Raw genomic sequence first — 16,384 nt, forward strand, 5'->3', positions numbered from 1 at the left:
GACTTGGGCTCGCAAGGCTGGAAAACTGAGCAGCTAGCGGCTGGACTGCGACTGAGCCCACGTTTGCAGCACAGGTAAACAACTTTTAGCGCACATATACGCTTGGGATACCGGCTTCGTTGCGGCCACCTTAAGGTGATTCTTACGCTCGTCATCGAGGCCATCGTCACCGCTCGTGACGCACTGGCTGAGAACTACAATTCGAGTGCGTGCTAAAACAAGCTGCTCGTATTTCGCGGAACAATCTGAACTCGATAACACAGTTGCTTCTATCGGCTTCCATGTGGGCTCTTGCTCAATTGTGAAAGTACACGCGAACAAGATGCGGCGAGTGCGAGCCGCTGTTGCATATCAGCTAAAGTGTGACGCAACTATCGGCGTAGATTCGCAAAGCAGTTGATATCAAAGTTATCCGCTTGTACGGGTCACAGTTATGCTCTCAGTTTCGTGTAAATCTTCGTCGAGCATGCCCGCGTCAGTCAAAGTAATGCATCGCAGCTGCTCTCAATCCTACCGCTCACGTCCAACATATCCTTGATATGCACCAGCTTGAGGTACGGTGCATTTCTTTGCCCGTTTTGTCGCAATTAAGAGATTTTAGCTGGCAGCAAACGAAATTTCATTCCGTCAACAGCGTCGTCTGCGCCGTCGTCTGCTCCGTCGTCTGCTCCGTCGTCTGCTAGAACATCCGGGGCACCCTGGGTGATGGGATCACAGGATCGCAGCTTCTACAAAAGTATTTAAAAGCGCTTTAGTGTTCGCACTTAATAAAAAAATAAATTTAAAAAAATTGAGATATTTTCTTCTGAACATAATTTAAATATTAGTAGTAAAAAAGCGCATTTGAGTTGCAGTTTTTCAACGACGCAAAAACAAGGGCAAAGCCGCTGGCGCCGGCGCCATGTCAGTGCGTGCGTTGCCTCACGTTTTGTGTTATTTGGCTTTTCATGGCATTGTTTGAGTGCTTGTGCGGCGGACATGTGTGAAGAACAGAAGTGTGTTTTGGAAGCCAACGATGAGTATTACGCCCAGTCAACATCGGTGAGTTTGGACGGGCAAAGCCATGAAGAAAGGCAGCGCTACGACGTCTTGTCATCTGGAAAGGCAATGAAGACGACGGCGCGGTTTTACTAAGCCTGGATGAGCTGCATGATTGGTGAGTACCGTCACCGCTTCTCTATTACTGATCTGTATTCATACGCGTTATTAGTGTGCGGCTATATTAGTGTGCGGAGGGATGGCAGTGGAGGCAGTCTGCGTGCGGTTGCCTCAGCTATAATGCGTTGCCAGAAAAGAACGGACGTATAGCCTGCGTGACAAGTCTTGCTTCATAGTCTATGTCTGCGTTTAGTACTCAGGTGCCGTGGTAAATAAAAATGCCACCAGAGATCACAACAGAGTTATGCGGTCGCTTGCTAGCGCTGCGAAAAACTACAGACAATGTTTACTACATTCAACTGACATGGATTTGTACTGCGTAGAAGACGACGATCAGTGCCGCGGGTGAGAGCGCTTTTGCGTGGACAGCTGAGAACAGGCAAGGGAACTGACAACGGGCGATTTTGCTCGCGGCTGGTACCCATCGGATGGATTTGTGCTATTTAGAAGATTATTATGAGCGGCAGTGCTGCGCGATGAAGCACTCGCGCTAGGCGAACTGCGAACAGACGACGGATGGTTTTGCTCGGTGTTGGTGCTCATCGGATCAGTGCTTACTTCTTAATATTCGTCATGCAAATTTTTTTGAAGACAGTGATCGCATGTGGAAGGCTGGCGCATATGTACTAGTCATTTGTTAACTTTTTATCTGTGCTTCCCCATTGGAACAGAATTTGGCAATATTATGTCAGTTAGGTCGTTCTTGTGTCTTCCCTGAACTGTAGGCGTCCATGCTTCCTCTCCTTCAGGGCACTGAACTGTTGGGGATGCAACTGCACACTTATTTGGGATTTCAAGCTTTTTGCTGTATGCCTCGCTTATGCGGCCCGCTCTCAGGTCGTTCGCAATTGGTGATGGTTTGTTATTCATTTTCACTTTCTCTTATTTATTCTTGGTTGACTGCCGGCAGCAGTTCTCCGCGCTCGGAACTGTTCCCAGGCACGGAACCCTACCCACAGACCTCCCTGCACCTCACTCACCAGTGTTCTTCGGTATTTTTTTTTTTGCTCTTGCCCCTACTTGCATTACCACTCGACAAATGTTTTGCTGTTTTTATTTGTGTGCAATTTGTTAAATGCACTACTAATTTTCGTATCATGCTCAGCTGTGACGTGAGATATCGGGCTCCTTGGTATTGAATGCATGTCTTTTGCATTCTCTCTTCTCATTTATGCAAGGTAAACTGGTCGACTGGGTGCTATGTTCAATTTAAGAATACATTAGACGCTGGTGCAAGGAGCCCTAATAGTAATTAACTAAAGCCTGCGCATGCTATATTCGAATAGTTGGGCTCTTTTCATCATGCATAAAAATAAAGCGGTATTCCAGCCAGCTCATCTTTCAATGTGGTTATGACAGTCATGTAAATGTACTCAAAGAATGTGTATGGGTGTTTCACGTACAATCTCCTTATTTATTTTGTCATGGGCCACCTCATTGCTTTTTGTGTTCCTATATTAATACCTCATTTTAGTTTCTGAAGCAGTCGACAGTTTGTTTTGTTGTCATTCATGACATTGTCACTGGCACTGACAGCTGTTGGTCGGGACGTATTTATCTGCAGTTGCCAGCTGCCAGCATCTGCTGGGCCATGCGTGCTTCCTGCCTTCAGCTGTGCCATCCCTCCAAGCCATTCATGGTAATTATCTTTTTCAGTTACGCATACCTTACCTGCCTGTTTTGAAAAATATTTTCAACATAGGCTCACTGCTGTGTTTAAAAATGCATGCAGAACTCTACATGCACTTTACAGCAGTACCTTAGCTTATTACATGAACTGCAAATTTGTACGAAATATAGCCGCTCATGTAGCTTTTGACACTGCGCTGTTATTATAAAGTTGAGCCTGCTTCAGGTGCAGTGACTATTCCACACCTGTTGCCTTTTATGCATGTGTGTCCTCTAAAAGGGCCAAAATGTTCGTTTATCTTTTAAAAACGTTGTGCTGTGCAATAATACTTTAATGGTATTTCTTGCTTGTACACTGAAATGTCAGTCAGTAAAGTAACATTGTATGATGACACCAAATCTTGCGTGGCATAGCATCCTTGCAGCGTACTTGGCAAGCTCCTGTCAGCGCAGATGTATTGCTGGTTTATTGCTGTGGCATGTGGTTATACTGTACAGTTTGTACCTCTACGTTCTTGAAAGTATCGTTGAAAAATTTAAAATTGGTTTTTGAGCCAAGGAAGTGACAGAGTAACTGTCTCACATCTTGATAGGCACCTGAACCATGATGCAAGGGAAGGGATAAAGGAGGGAGTTAAAGAAGAAAAGAGGTGCCGTAGCAGAGGGCTGCAGAATAATTTTGGCCACCTGGGGATCTTTATCCTGCACTGACATCAAACAGCATGCAGTTTAGCCTGTGTTCACTTGGGCCCGCATAAAAAAAAACGAGCAGACCTTCTTAGAACTAACATTTCATTGCACCAGCTACTTTGTAGTTTTGACTGCAGTGACCTGAAATCAACGGTTGTTTACTTTGCACAACCCACATACCCTGAACAAGATGTGATGATGCTAGACGAGGTGACCCTCTCTGCATAGCAGCAGGTTGGTTCAGGAAATGCGAAGACTCATGGAGAACCGCTCAGTTATATTTGATTTCATGTTATTATAGTATTAATGGTGAGTTGTAGTATAAGTGATGAATTCTTGCAAATGATTGAGGACATCAATACTCAGTGTGAAAATGAGAGCTAAATCAATACTTAATAATCAGGAAAGAGGCCTTTTTATGAAATGCAGTAAGGTACTGGAAGTCGAAACAGAATACACCTCGGCCAGGTCATGCACAGATATAGAGCATTTGAAAGAAATGGTTGGGAAAATAAGAAAGGGGTTTATTGCCTTAGGCATGCACTCAGAAGTTACGAGCAGCACCTTGTAGTATGCTCAAAAAGAAATTTTAAACTGCTTTGCCTTTGCTAAGCTGTCGGGAAAAGTGGGGTACTTTATAAAGGGCTTAAAATTGAGAACAGTGCGGTGAACCACTCAGGAAAATCATAGGGTTAATGATAAGAGATTGGGAGAGAACTGAGTTGGTTGGAAATAAATGCGAATTAAAATCTGAGCGGGAATCATAAATGGACATAGGCAGGACATACATTTTTTAAAGAAGCTGGCTATCCTTTTGGATAGTGGAGCGGTTACTCACAGCAGGAAATTGTGCTCTTCTTGCTTTCATTTTATGGACATATGCTTTGTGTCTTACATCTCTTGGCCTGCCATAGGCAGCATATGCTCATAATAAATTTTTACCTGTCTAATTATGTGGCATAGGGAGAATTGAACTACATAACCTCATCAATGCACACCCTCTCTGAAGTGAACTTTGTCAGCCCCGTCAGTCACCACATTGATGCATGTCACCCCAAATGGGAGCCGTCATGGTGGCTGAGTGGTTATTGTGCTTGGCTGCTGACCCGGAAGAGGCAGGTTCGATTCCAGCCAGTTTTGATTCCAGCTGTACTAGTCTCATTTCAATGGAGACGAAATGCTAGAGGCCCAGGTACCGTGTGATGTCAGCACACCTAAAGAATTTTCCAGTCCTCTACAATAGCGCCCTGTATAGCCTGCGCCGCTTTGTGGCATTAAACCGTTTAAAACCAAGTAAAGTAATGGATACATCATTTCCAAAAATTGTTTAAATTTATTATTTTCTAAACGTTAACAATTTTCTGCACCAGTTTTCCTTCGTCTTTCCCTCTTATTTCCTCCCTCATGCTGAGTAACAGGTCAGTGATTTTAAGTAAATATTTTGTTCATTTCATTAGCAAAGTTTCTCTGTCTCTCTCTATTGCTTTGCTTTTTGTATCTGCAGTATAGTATTATGCAGAAATATGTCAAGATTAGATCCAAGAGATATGGCCTAGATTTTAAGTTCTATAGTCAACCACACATTACTTATTACGCTATCAAGGCTTTTTTTTGGCATGTGCTACCTGGTACAGAACTGATGTGGCCTACAGCGGTAAATATCGTTTGAATGTGCATAAATTGAATAGGAAGGCAAATTTCCCATTTGACTATGTAAATAGATTGGGCAATCATGTGCTCACAAAGCTCATAAACTTTTCTGTTTCCAAAACTTTCTGTAAAAGGCACTGACTCACTGAAATACACTACAGTTACTTTTGCCTAATCCTGATATTATTTACTGAAGATTGGTTTGAGGGAAAGTCCACTGAGCTCGAATGAGTGCACGGCAGCTTGTCTTTGTCCAAAGTATTTGGAGAATAATGAATTTTGTTACCTGGCAGAGATAAAGCAAGGATAGCAGTGTTTTGTAATGTCCACAGGGCATTCTTCCAAAGCCCAGTATGCATGTAATTCCTTCATTTTGTGCAACATAAAATGTCTTCCCTTTGCACTCATGGTTGAAACAAAATGCTGAATACTTCGCCACTCAAAAAATGAAGGCCATTGTGCTGCTCTACAAAATATCAGGCTGCAGCGGTTGTTGCGAGGCAAATTCACCAGGTTGTCATCATCATCAGTCTAACACCCAATGCAGGGCAGAGGCCTCTCCCATGTCTCTCCAATTAACCCTGTCCTTCGCCAGTTGTGGCCACCGTATCCCCACAAACTTCTTAATCTCATCCGCCCGCCTAACTTTCTGCTGCCCCCTGCTAGGTTTGCCTTCTCTTGGAATCCACTCTATCACTCTTAAGGACCACTGGTTATCTTGCCTTTGCATTACATCTCCTGCCCAAGCCCATTTCTTCCAAATAACCCACGTTTTTTTCAAACCTATTTGTCAGGCTCCGCGTTTTTTTCTCACCTATTCGTCAGGCTGCAAGCCACTTGCACGCTCTACAAACCTATTTAAAGTACATTATCCAGCATTGTTGGCATGGAGTGTGTAGTGCTAAAACAAAAAATAATACAATAGCTGATGATCTGCTAGAGCAACAGAATTCCAAGAGTTTGAGAAGTGCAGTGGGAGAACTAGCAAGGCGGGATAGCGAAATTCGACAAGCAGTGGACAGGGATCCTGCAACTTGTAGAGGACAGGCAAATTGGAGACTTGTGGAAGGGGCTGTAGTCTTGAGTGTGCCTAGCTGGCCTTGTGATGCATTGTATAGGGCCCTTTGTTTTTGAGTAAAACTGGTTTCTCCTGATTGTTGCATTCCAGAAAGATTCATCAAGATTGGGTTAAACCCAAGTTTCGCGTGCAAATGTGCCTGTAAGAAAGTGTAGAAGATTGATAATGCATGAAGCTAAAGAACCACTGGATAGTAGTTGATACGTCTCGTATTTCTTCGTAGCTATATTGTTTAAACAGTGCTGGCTATTTTAATTCCTTTTTAATGCTTATTGCTCGTCGAGTTGCATAAAATTTTAGGATAAATTGAAAACTGCAGGTAGGTTTAATTACAATAATTATACCCGTATTTCTGAAGCTCTGTTCGAAGAGAGGCCCACATTTTGTGTGCATGCTTTGAATTTGATTATTTTCACACTGCAAAATGGAGGACAGGTCTGCTGTGAGAGGTTTTTTGCAATGAAGCGAGAGCAAGTGGTGCGGAATGCTTGTTACTGTGTCGCCCTGCCAATATTTCTAGAACCCCTGGGACCACTGAGCTTGTGAGTATCTATGACTCAAAAGCTCGGAGCTGATTGCCCGTTCCGTGGTTGTCTGTATTAACCGGTGCAAGGCCAAGGGCTCATAGCTAACAAGCATATGACACCATAGAACTAGATGCAGTCAGGCTGGGACTGTGCAGTATGTCAGTGTTAATGAGGTCGTGACAAACGAGGTTTACTCTGCGAAGCTAGTGTGAAATAATAATTGTTCTTATGGAAAATATCGTTTTTTCTTAGTCATTGCAGCAATACAAGCATATCAAATCTGATATCTCTCACTCATCCCTCTATGTTTCAGTTTCAAGGGACCAAGAGTTGCGTGGAAGTCGTGCAAGCCACAAAGTTGTGTGCGGCTTGAGCCAGCAACCAGGAGCAGGCTGGGAATTTGCGAATTGCCAGTGGTATTCGTTCAGTCAAGCAGGCTTTACTGTAAGTACAGTGTTTTCGCCATAGCATTTCTTTGAAAAGTACGCATTGAGCTTGAATAGGACAAGCTGTCGGTCTAGTTGGTCTGATCCTTTGTGGTTGACAGAGCTTAGAAACACAGACTGGGGTCAGAAAGAAAAAAATATGAGGGCACAGGTGCTGACTACAGATTTATTCCAGAATCACCGAAACACTGCATATATAACCAAAACACAGGCGCCAACAGGTGGCAATTTTATGCACTCGTGGCAACAATAAGTGATATGGCCAATAGTGGGAAAACAACACAAACTAGAAACAGAAACCAAGACTATAGAGGAGGGAAGGATGAAACCATAATAAGGTTAAAGGAATAGTTTTAAGCAAGTCATTTTTAAGACCACCAGCACGCGAAACAGTGGAACGGTTTGACCAAAATTTTCAAGTACTGGTCTGATAACACGGAACTAAAACACTACACGCAAACACAGATCAAGGGCAGTGAAATAAAAGTAAAATGGCAAGAAAAAACATGCCGTGAAAAGAAAATGGTGATTGGGCAAGCAAACAAGAATTGGTCTGCAAAGGTGAAGTGAGCTAAAAAACTGAAAGAATAAAAGGGGAATAAATGCACATGAGCAACAAAGGTGAAGCCAAGAATTAACATGGCTACAGGAGGAAGATGAGCTACTGAAAAAACGAGAGAGATAAAATATCAATATGAAATTCAATTAGGATTAAAGATAAAAGCAAACAAAAACTCGAAAATAGAGGAGTTGGCAGAAAAGTCAAGGCATGCAAGATGTTTTTAAAACCAGGGCTAGGTCAAACATTTTGAAGAAAGGCAATCTTTTTTTCTGAGGGTGTTCTTGCCCATTAATCCTCGAGGATCAAAATCCCGGCGGCTCCCACCAGTTCGTCATGTCGGCTTATTCTGGTGCTTTTTTAACACAATGGCACTTTTTCGAACATGAGTGGCATGGCTTTTTTCGGTCACAGTTTTGGCAATGGACTTGCAGATTTAGGACGTGCTTGTAGGCCAGTTGGTTGGAAATCGTTAGAAAAACCGCAAAACAGGATGGGACAAAGGCAGGCAAAACACAAGGCGGTACGACAACTGAACATTTATTGAAGAAATGAGTGCTCATATGGATCAGTTGCGCATGTAATCTGCAAACAATCATTGCAAAAACAACCTAGGGAGGGAAACAAATTCTAATTCTTTCTGAAAAATGGACACAGAAGGCATGCTATCCCACCTATCTGGCTTCGACCTCAGGATGGCAACAGCCTTGAGAATTTTTTTCCAACTGGCCCTTTATTCATCCAATAATAATGTGCAGTTCAGTTTAGGTTAACAGTCTTTACAACTGGGACAGTGGACAGGCAGGCAAGGTTGTCCGGGCCTACCCAAGGAATGCTAATACTCTTGCAAGGGAGTGTTTCACCATCTACCAATTTGGCCGGTATAAAATCGACCACAGCTGACAGGAATCGTGTACACCACCCCCGTTGCACATGGCATGAGGCATTCAAAAAGTACCGCCAACGGGCATGTTGTACGAGATACCCCTCAGCTGTGGCCAGTTTTATATCGTCCAAAGTGGTAGATGTTTACACATTTGTTTGCAAGAGTATGCGTGTTCCTTGAGTAGACCCGGAGGCATTTGCCGTCCCACTCACTGTCTCATTGTAGACTGCTATCCCAAACTGAACTGCACACAGATTATTGGATGAAGAAAGGAGCAGTTGGAAAGAGAAATTGTCGAGGCTGTTGCCATCTTGATGTCGGAGCCAGATAAGTGTGTCAGCACGCCTACGGTGTTCATTTTTCAGGAAAATTAGCGTTTCTGTCTGTGTTTCCCCCGGTTGTTTTTGTTTCGTTTTTGAGCAGGTGATTGTCATATTTGCTCAGCTCTATGGTTGCCATTGAATTTTTTTGCCTCTTTACGATTGTTTGCAGATTACACATGTGACTTGTCTATATAAGCACTGCTGTTCAATAAATTTTCAGTTGTCAGTACGGCCTTGTGTTGTCACCTGCCTCTGTGTGATAGTTTTGTGGTTTTGCTCATTCCGACTGGCAGATTCCCGAGAAATGTACCCGATAAATCAATCTTATGCTCCCTTATCCTTTCATTGATGCCAATGTATACCTTGCCGCAAGACAAAAGGATTGATTAAATGCCCTCCGCGCATGGCGCTAAGGGTTTTCTGTGCTACGTGGTGCAGCGTCTTTTTTTTTATTTAGGATTCCGCAACTGCAATAGGTGCTAGGGGGTCAGAAAAGGCATTGTCTACTCCTGCTTTCTCTCCGATTTTCTTAAGGTTCTGTGAAATTTACCTTTAGAAAATTCGAGAGTAGAGTAGATGCTTTTTTGCTGCCGCCCCCCCCCCCCCCCATCACCTATCACACCTCTCTAGGATCGTCAATGAAAAAGAAAAAAGAAACAGGCTGCACTGCATTGCACAGAAACCCTTAGTGGCATGCACAAGAAGTGCTTTCTCAATCCCTTTTTCTTGCTGCAAGGTATACATTGGCATCAATGGAAGGCTAAGAGAGCATTACACTGATTTATCGGGTACATCTCTTAGGTACCTGCAAGTCCACTGCTGATAATGGGACGCAAAAAAGCCATGCTGCCCAAAGTTCGAGAAAGCCACAGTGTTAATAGAGCCCCGTAATGAGCTGACGCAATGCAATGGTGGAAGCCGCAGAGATTTTCAGGCTCCGGGGTGAATGTAAAGAACACGCTTGGTTTCACTCGGAGGATTGCCTTTCTTTGTGGATGTACTTGATCTAGCCCTGGTTCTACATGTGTGTTACATGCCTTGCCTCTTCCGCCAACTTCCCTCTTTTGGTGTTTAGCCTTGATTTTTGCCTTCATACTGGTTATTGAATTTCACTTTTTTATATTTTATCTCTCGGCTTCACTGTACGTCATCTTCCACTTTTATCCATCTTAACTGTTGGCTTCACCTTTGTGGCTCATGCTCGTTTTTATTCCCTTTTTATCCTTTTAATTTTTAGCACACTTCACCTTCGCTTGTTGCTCAATTCTCGTTTGCTGCTCAATTCTCGTTTGCTTACCCAATCACCATTTTGCTTCTATTGCGTGTTTTTCTTGGCATTTCTCCTTCATTTTTTTTTTCACTGCGCTTGGTCTGTGTTTGTGTATAAGGTTTTTTAGTTCCATTTTATCAGAGCAGTTCTTAAATATTCTTTTGGTCAAACCTATCCACTTGTATCAGCAGCGCGAACACCACACAGGAAGAAGAAGGAGAAGAAGGTAAAGAGCGCTGACTTCTTCCTGTGTGGTGTTCGCGCTGCTGATACATATGGATCGCAACCAACTAGCCCGACAGATGGTGCTATTCAACCTATCCACTGTTGGCAGTCTTTTAAAAATGACTTGCTTATAAATTTTTCTCTCACCTTGTTCTGGTTTTATCCTGTGCTGTGTCCTCTGGTTTTTGCTTCTAGCTTTTGTTGTTTTTCCACTACTTCTCATACCACTTCTTGTTACCACGAGTGCATAAATCGCTGCGTGTTGGTGCCTGTGGTGTGGGTATTTATGCAGTATGTCGGCAGTTCTGGGAAAAGTTTTAAGTTCAGTGCCTGTGCCATCATCTTTTTTGTTTCTGTCCCTTATCTGTATGTCTGAGTGCTGTCAACCACAATCGGTGCATTGAGCTGACTGCTCTGCAGCTACCCATGTGTATGCAATGAAGTGGCTTCAAGAATAATGTGCACAAAAAAATTGATTGCTTAAAATTTCTGGCTTGTTTTTTACAAAAACATTTGGCATTTAAAGGGCTAAGAGTGCTCTGAAAATCTAAAAATTATGTGCTTTTTGGGGCCTTTCCTCAAATTTCACATCACCTTGTAGCGTGATGCAAGACGTTCAAGTTGTTACCCACAGCCGCGGTGGCTCAGTGGCTATGGTGCTCGGCTGCTGGCCCGAAAGACGTGGGTTCGATCCCGGCCGCGGCGGCTGAATTTCTTTGGAGGAGAAATTCGAGGCCCGTGTACTGTGCGATGTCAGTGCACGTTAAAGAACCCCAGGTGGTCGAAATTTCCGGAGCCCTCCACTACGGCGTCTCTCATAGCCTTAGTCGCTTTGGGACGTTAAACCCCATAAACCAAACCAAACAGTTTACTTTTTTGTTGCCCACTTATTGGCTGCCACCTTCTTTGGGAGGCAGTGTCATGGGGTTTGGGAGACAGTCTGATTCCTGTGTGTTGGCTGAAGCTGTCTAAGCTTTTGGATGTGGGGAGCAGGTTCACGGTGCCAACTATTGGCTGTAACTACAGTTTGGCCATGACTGTTAGTCCTTTTCTGTGATGCAGTGTCATTTATGTAATGCATAATTTGATGATGGAGCAGTCTCAGGGGTTGCGGTGCTCAGCTGTTGACTTCAAAGACACAGGATCGATCCTGGCCGCGGCAGTCGCATTCTGATGGAGACAAAATGCTGGAAGCTTGTGTACTGTGCGATGTCAGTGCACGTGAAAGAACCCCATGTGGATGAAATTATCAGAGCCCTTCACTATGGCATCCCTCATAGCCTGAGTCACTTGGGACATTAAACCCCATAAATCCAAACCCATTTTGGTACTTCTCAGCTTCGCCGCTGGCCTCTGCAGGCCAGCGAAACCTCCCACAAGTTGACGAACGGCAGTTTTTACACCATTCGTAAATGCCTACTGTTGTGAACGTGAATTTCTAACACCGGAACGCTCCCAGTGTTGCGCGTTCGGCCGGTGAGCTACAGAGACGCTCTCCAAGGACGGCGTCCAAGCCGGCGTCTCGAGCCTGCGCGTCGTCATCGTGGAGCGCGTTGTGCGTTCGGGCCGGACAGCTACGGGAACGCTACCCGGGTTGGCGTTCAAGCCTTGCCGGCCAATAGCCAACAGGACGCTCCTGATTGGACGAAAAGGGGCGGGAGTCTGTGCCGACTCTATTTAAGGGCTCCCGTCTCCTGTGTCTGTGTCTTTTTCCTGTTGAGATACATCGTGCCATGTATCGTGCTTCTCGCTACTTGTAAATATGTAAATACATATACCTTTTTTTTCACGCTGCTCCTTAACCCCCCCCGTCTCTTCATTGCTCCGGCTGGTCGGCGACAGCGGACCCGCGTCCCGACGGCAACGGAGAGCCCGCGTCTCAACAACTGGATGGCAGCGCTGGGATCGAAGTCAGCTCTTCGCATCGCCTAGCAGCGTTCGCAGTTGCAAGAGCTCCCACGTTGGTGGACCCCATGATCGCGGCTCTATGAGTGTCCGACCTTTCTTCCCTGAGGTATTTTGCCAGGCTTTTGAATTTAGCGTCAATGCTGGCAGGCTTTCTTTGGCAGTGCTCTGAGTACTGATTGTTGTACGCATTGCTAAGAAGAGATAGGGGACCGGTCGAGTGTCTGAGCGCATCATGGACCTGAAATCTTTGCAAAAGCCGGATCTAATTTTGATCAGCAAAGAATTAGGGGTTGAGCTTGGGAAGGCCATGCGGAAACCGCAAATCATAGAGGCAATAATATCTTGTGGAGCGGACGATGAAGAGCTTATCGAGACATGGGAATTGATTAAGGAAAGGAAAGCAGCTGAAGATGAAAGGGAAGCGGCTGCGAAGGAACAACGCGAGCTGGAACAGAAGCAACGCGATCGCGAGCTTCAGCTTCAAGCCTTGCCGGCCAATAGCCAACAGGACGCTCCTGATTGGACGAAAAGGGGCGGGAGTCTGTGCCGACTCTATTTAAGGGCTCCCGTCTCCTGTGTCTGTGTCTTTTTCCTGTTGAGATACATCGTGCCATGTATCGTGCTTCTCGCTACTTGTAAATATGTAAATACATATACCTTTTTTTTCACGCTGCTCCTTAACCCCCCCGTCTCTTCATTGCTCCGGCTGGTCGACGACAGCGGACCCGCGTCCCGACGGCAACGGAGAGCCCGCGTCTCAACACTACATAGACGCTACATCATTGGTGGCAAAGGTTGCCAGATGTGCAAGCGTTTCCAGTAGTTTTTCTCTGTTGCTTTCGTCAGGCAGCTTGCAAAAGATGTTTTACTAGGCTAATAAACGGTGAGGTTCTTTGTGTTCTTAAGGTGGTGCAGCGTGATAAAACAGACACTTAATAGCCATGCCATGCTTTTTTGTAGCCAAAGGCAATTTTTCGCCTTATTCTCATCATCATTTGCCTTTCATGCTTCCTCGAGGGATGGCAGTTGGAAGGTCTCTAGAGCAGCTCCTTGTCTGAAGTAATGCCGAGTGGCATTCTTCAATCCTAACTGCCCATCAAATGGAAGAGCAGTTGTTTTCTCCACTCCACAGAGTGGAGACGGAGTATCGAGTTGAGGCGCACTTCTGAATTCGGCGGTTAGCCTTTCATAGGCAGCAGATATGCGCAATAAACTTTATTTGCTGTTAATCTTCCAGTTAAACACTAAATCCTCCTCATTCCTCATCAGTGCACACACTGTGTAAGGAACTTTGTCACTCCATTTGTCACCACTTTGATGTATGCCATCCCTAATTCAGGGGCTGTATAATTTTTGAAATTTTGTTGAAATTGCTTGAAAACCTTTGCAATTTCCTGCACCTCTCTTTTTCCCCCAAGTCCCAAACCTACGCAGAGTGCAAGTGGTTTTTTAAACTCCAGCTAAATTTTGTTATTCATCAAAGGGCTTTTCTCTCTACTGCTTTGCTGGGTGTATCTGAAGTATAATATTATGCACCAGTGTGTGAAGCTTTGCTCCCAGAGCTATTAGCCCGAGGTAGTAATTTTAGAGCATCGCGTTGCGTTCTCAGCCTGGTTGCGTTTTGAGCCTGAGTTGTGCTGATTCCACGGATAGAACCCAAGTTGGCAGCCTCCAATGCAGCAGTGTATCCCAGTAGTTGCCATGGGAGCCGAGGTGGTTAGATAATGGAATAAAATAGCAGGTGGCAGTGTGATGCTCGAGCACCACAGCTCGAAACTAAACTATATCGATCAGTATATGTATATCTGTCTGGCAGGCATTAAAGTCTGGCTGCTTAGTCACAACATTCCTGTAAAATTTGTGGGTGAACCGTTTTGCATGAATGTACCAGATGGTGTCATACGATTCAGCCTGTCGTGCAGCATAAACTTACTAGTTAATTAGAGCCTTTCTTGCAGCACGGATTCGAACTGACAACCTATGTTAGGTGTATTAATGCTCATTATTCGATCTGCTCATTTTTTTATATTCAACCACACTAACATTACTTATTACCCCATCTGTGCAGATTTCTTCTGGCACTATTTGAAGCTGAAGGGTTGCTCGGCTGAGGATCTCCAAAAGCGCCACAAGAAGATGACGCGCTACCTGGCACAGAAGTGCTGTGGCCTGCGGCGGTAAATATCTGTTCAAGCCAATAGTCTCTTGTTATATGCATGAATAGATTGGGTAAACTCATGTGCTTACAAAACTCGTAACTTGACTGTATTTTCTGTCTGTATGGTACACTTAGGCACTGGAATAACCTGCAAATCTCACTGGAATTTGCCTACTATAGTGAGATACTGCTTTACCCAAGTTCTGCTTAAGGATAGTCTGCTACTCAGATGACGCACAGAAGATTATATTTATGAACCAGACTGTTAACAGCACTTATGGACCACACTAGCAGACTGTTCTGAGACCGCACGCAGCCAGGCTTTTCAGCGTGGAAGAGGCGGCTTTAGACAAGGCAGGCGAGCGCTCTGTTCCTGCACGTTAAGTAGATGTCGGATGAATCTCGAAAAATATGAACGACGCGCCAGGAATATGACTACTACAACCCTTCGGAGATGTGCAGTGCACAGTATACGGCCATGCCAGCGACATGTCTTTCTGTTCAAACTTTCTCTAAAACCGCTGTCACTACGCAGAAGCAGGTAGCAGTATCTGTACTAAGAATTCGTATCTTAAAGGAAAAAAGAAAGCGCAATGTCCACCTTTGGCACGATTTCTGCAGTGATGTGCGTTCTGCCGACTGACAGTACACCGCTTGCTTGGTGTTGTAGGCCTAACATGTGCTTTACTCAAGGTGTAGCGAGAAGCGCTTTTGAACTAGCCACCAGCGATCACAGAAATGTCTACTCTGTTTACCGCCTCTACAATAACTTTATGGTGGTATGAACGTGCAGTTTTTATTCCCGCAACGTCTTCGTAAGTGAAGCGCGCGGAAAAACGGGCCAGGCGGACCGCCTCGCACTGACAGATGCGGGTTGCATGCACGGACTCATTCTGAGCCGTTGGCAGAACCGTCATTACAGGCCATGATGCACTTGGTCACACGTTGCATGCACGTCTGCATCTTGATTTCTATCTGGAAACAGCTTGGTTGACGTCACTTCTGTCAGTAAAGTGCTCTGCATGCCAATGTCTCTCCCATTCCGGACGGTTCCCGCCAGCCATCGTATGAAGCGGCGTGTGCATAGTATTGAAGAAGCGTAGCTTGTTGGGCCAGTTGGTGCATGGTATGTAGAAAACCAGCGAAAAGGACGGATTCACAAGGAGGAGAAGTACACAGGACAACGCTGGAAACACAACTGAAAATTCTTTACTTCCCCAACATCAGAACAGGCCGCACATGCGCGAGAGCACCACAAATGCTATCAAAGCACAAAACTGATTAAGCGAGCGAAGAAACATGTGGCAATCTATGTCCCATTCATGAAAGTGTACTCTTTTGCCGTGAACTTGACAGAGCTGTCGCTGACGCAATCAGTCCCTAACTGCTTGATTTTAAAAGCTTCTAAGATTTCTCGTTTTATCTGTGTTTTGCCGCGGCCGATGATTTTGACATTATGGAACAGAGGGGTGCAGTCTTTGCAGTGGTTGCAGTGTCTTGGAAGATTTGCTGTGTTGCCTGGCTGCAGCGAAGTGCGGTGCTGCCTCATACGGTCGTTGACGCATTGACCCGTTTGACCTATGTAGGCCTTACCACAGGACAGTGGGAGCGAGTAAACAACATTGGTTGTGCATTTGGTGAACATGCTCTGGTGTTTAACATTACATTTCTTTTTTGTGCTGATTTTTGAGATATGTGAACAAAGCGACGACAGTTTGGTGGGCGCAGAAAAGACTACCTTAACACCGTATTTCTTGGCTACCTTCTTAACGTTATGTGAGACTTTATGCAGGTATGGCATTACAGCAGGTCTGGATTCCTCACTAGGCGTTTCATCTCTTTTGTATTGTGACTTAAATTTACTGGTCAAGGTCTCA

The 16,384-nt window shown here is 44.8% G+C and overlaps 1 protein-coding gene across 3 annotated transcripts; it reads left to right on the forward strand.

The window, feature by feature from the left end:
• The first annotated feature begins 840 nt into the window (after positions 1 to 840).
• On the forward strand, positions 841 to 14,573 carry LOC149361274 (uncharacterized). Of its 3 annotated transcripts, none has more exons than XM_089572642.1 (5): positions 841 to 1,156; positions 2,069 to 2,150; positions 2,723 to 2,797; positions 7,046 to 7,176; positions 14,418 to 14,565. In XM_089572642.1, exons 1-5 carry the CDS (start codon positions 1,141 to 1,143, stop codon positions 14,528 to 14,530), a joined length of 417 nt encoding a protein of 138 aa, XP_089428768.1. In that variant the 5' UTR covers positions 841 to 1,140; the 3' UTR covers positions 14,531 to 14,565. The 3 variants fall into 3 exon arrangements, with proteins under 3 accessions (XP_089428768.1, XP_089428769.1, XP_089428770.1); XM_089572643.1 differs by having other exon boundaries at positions 2,072 to 2,150; XM_089572644.1 differs by lacking the exon at positions 2,069 to 2,150 and having other exon boundaries at positions 14,418 to 14,573.
• Positions 14,574 to 16,384: the final 1,811 nt, after the last annotated feature.

Source organism: Amblyomma mixtum, chromosome 2 (genome assembly GCF_055824585.1).
Source record: "Amblyomma mixtum isolate Tamu chromosome 2, ASM5582458v1, whole genome shotgun sequence".
Lineage (NCBI taxonomy): Eukaryota > Metazoa > Arthropoda > Arachnida > Ixodida > Ixodidae > Amblyomma > Amblyomma mixtum.

What these genes read in the sequence shown, in the direction of transcription:
- LOC149361274 (XM_089572642.1), top strand. An exon ending in ATCCCTCCAAGCCATTCATG is followed by an intron (nt 2,798 to 7,045) that starts GTAATTATCTTT and finishes TCTATGTTTCAG; the next exon opens with TTTCAAGGGACCAAGAGTTG. An exon ending in TCAGTCAAGCAGGCTTTACT is followed by an intron (nt 7,177 to 14,417) that starts GTAAGTACAGTG and finishes CCATCTGTGCAG; the next exon opens with ATTTCTTCTGGCACTATTTG.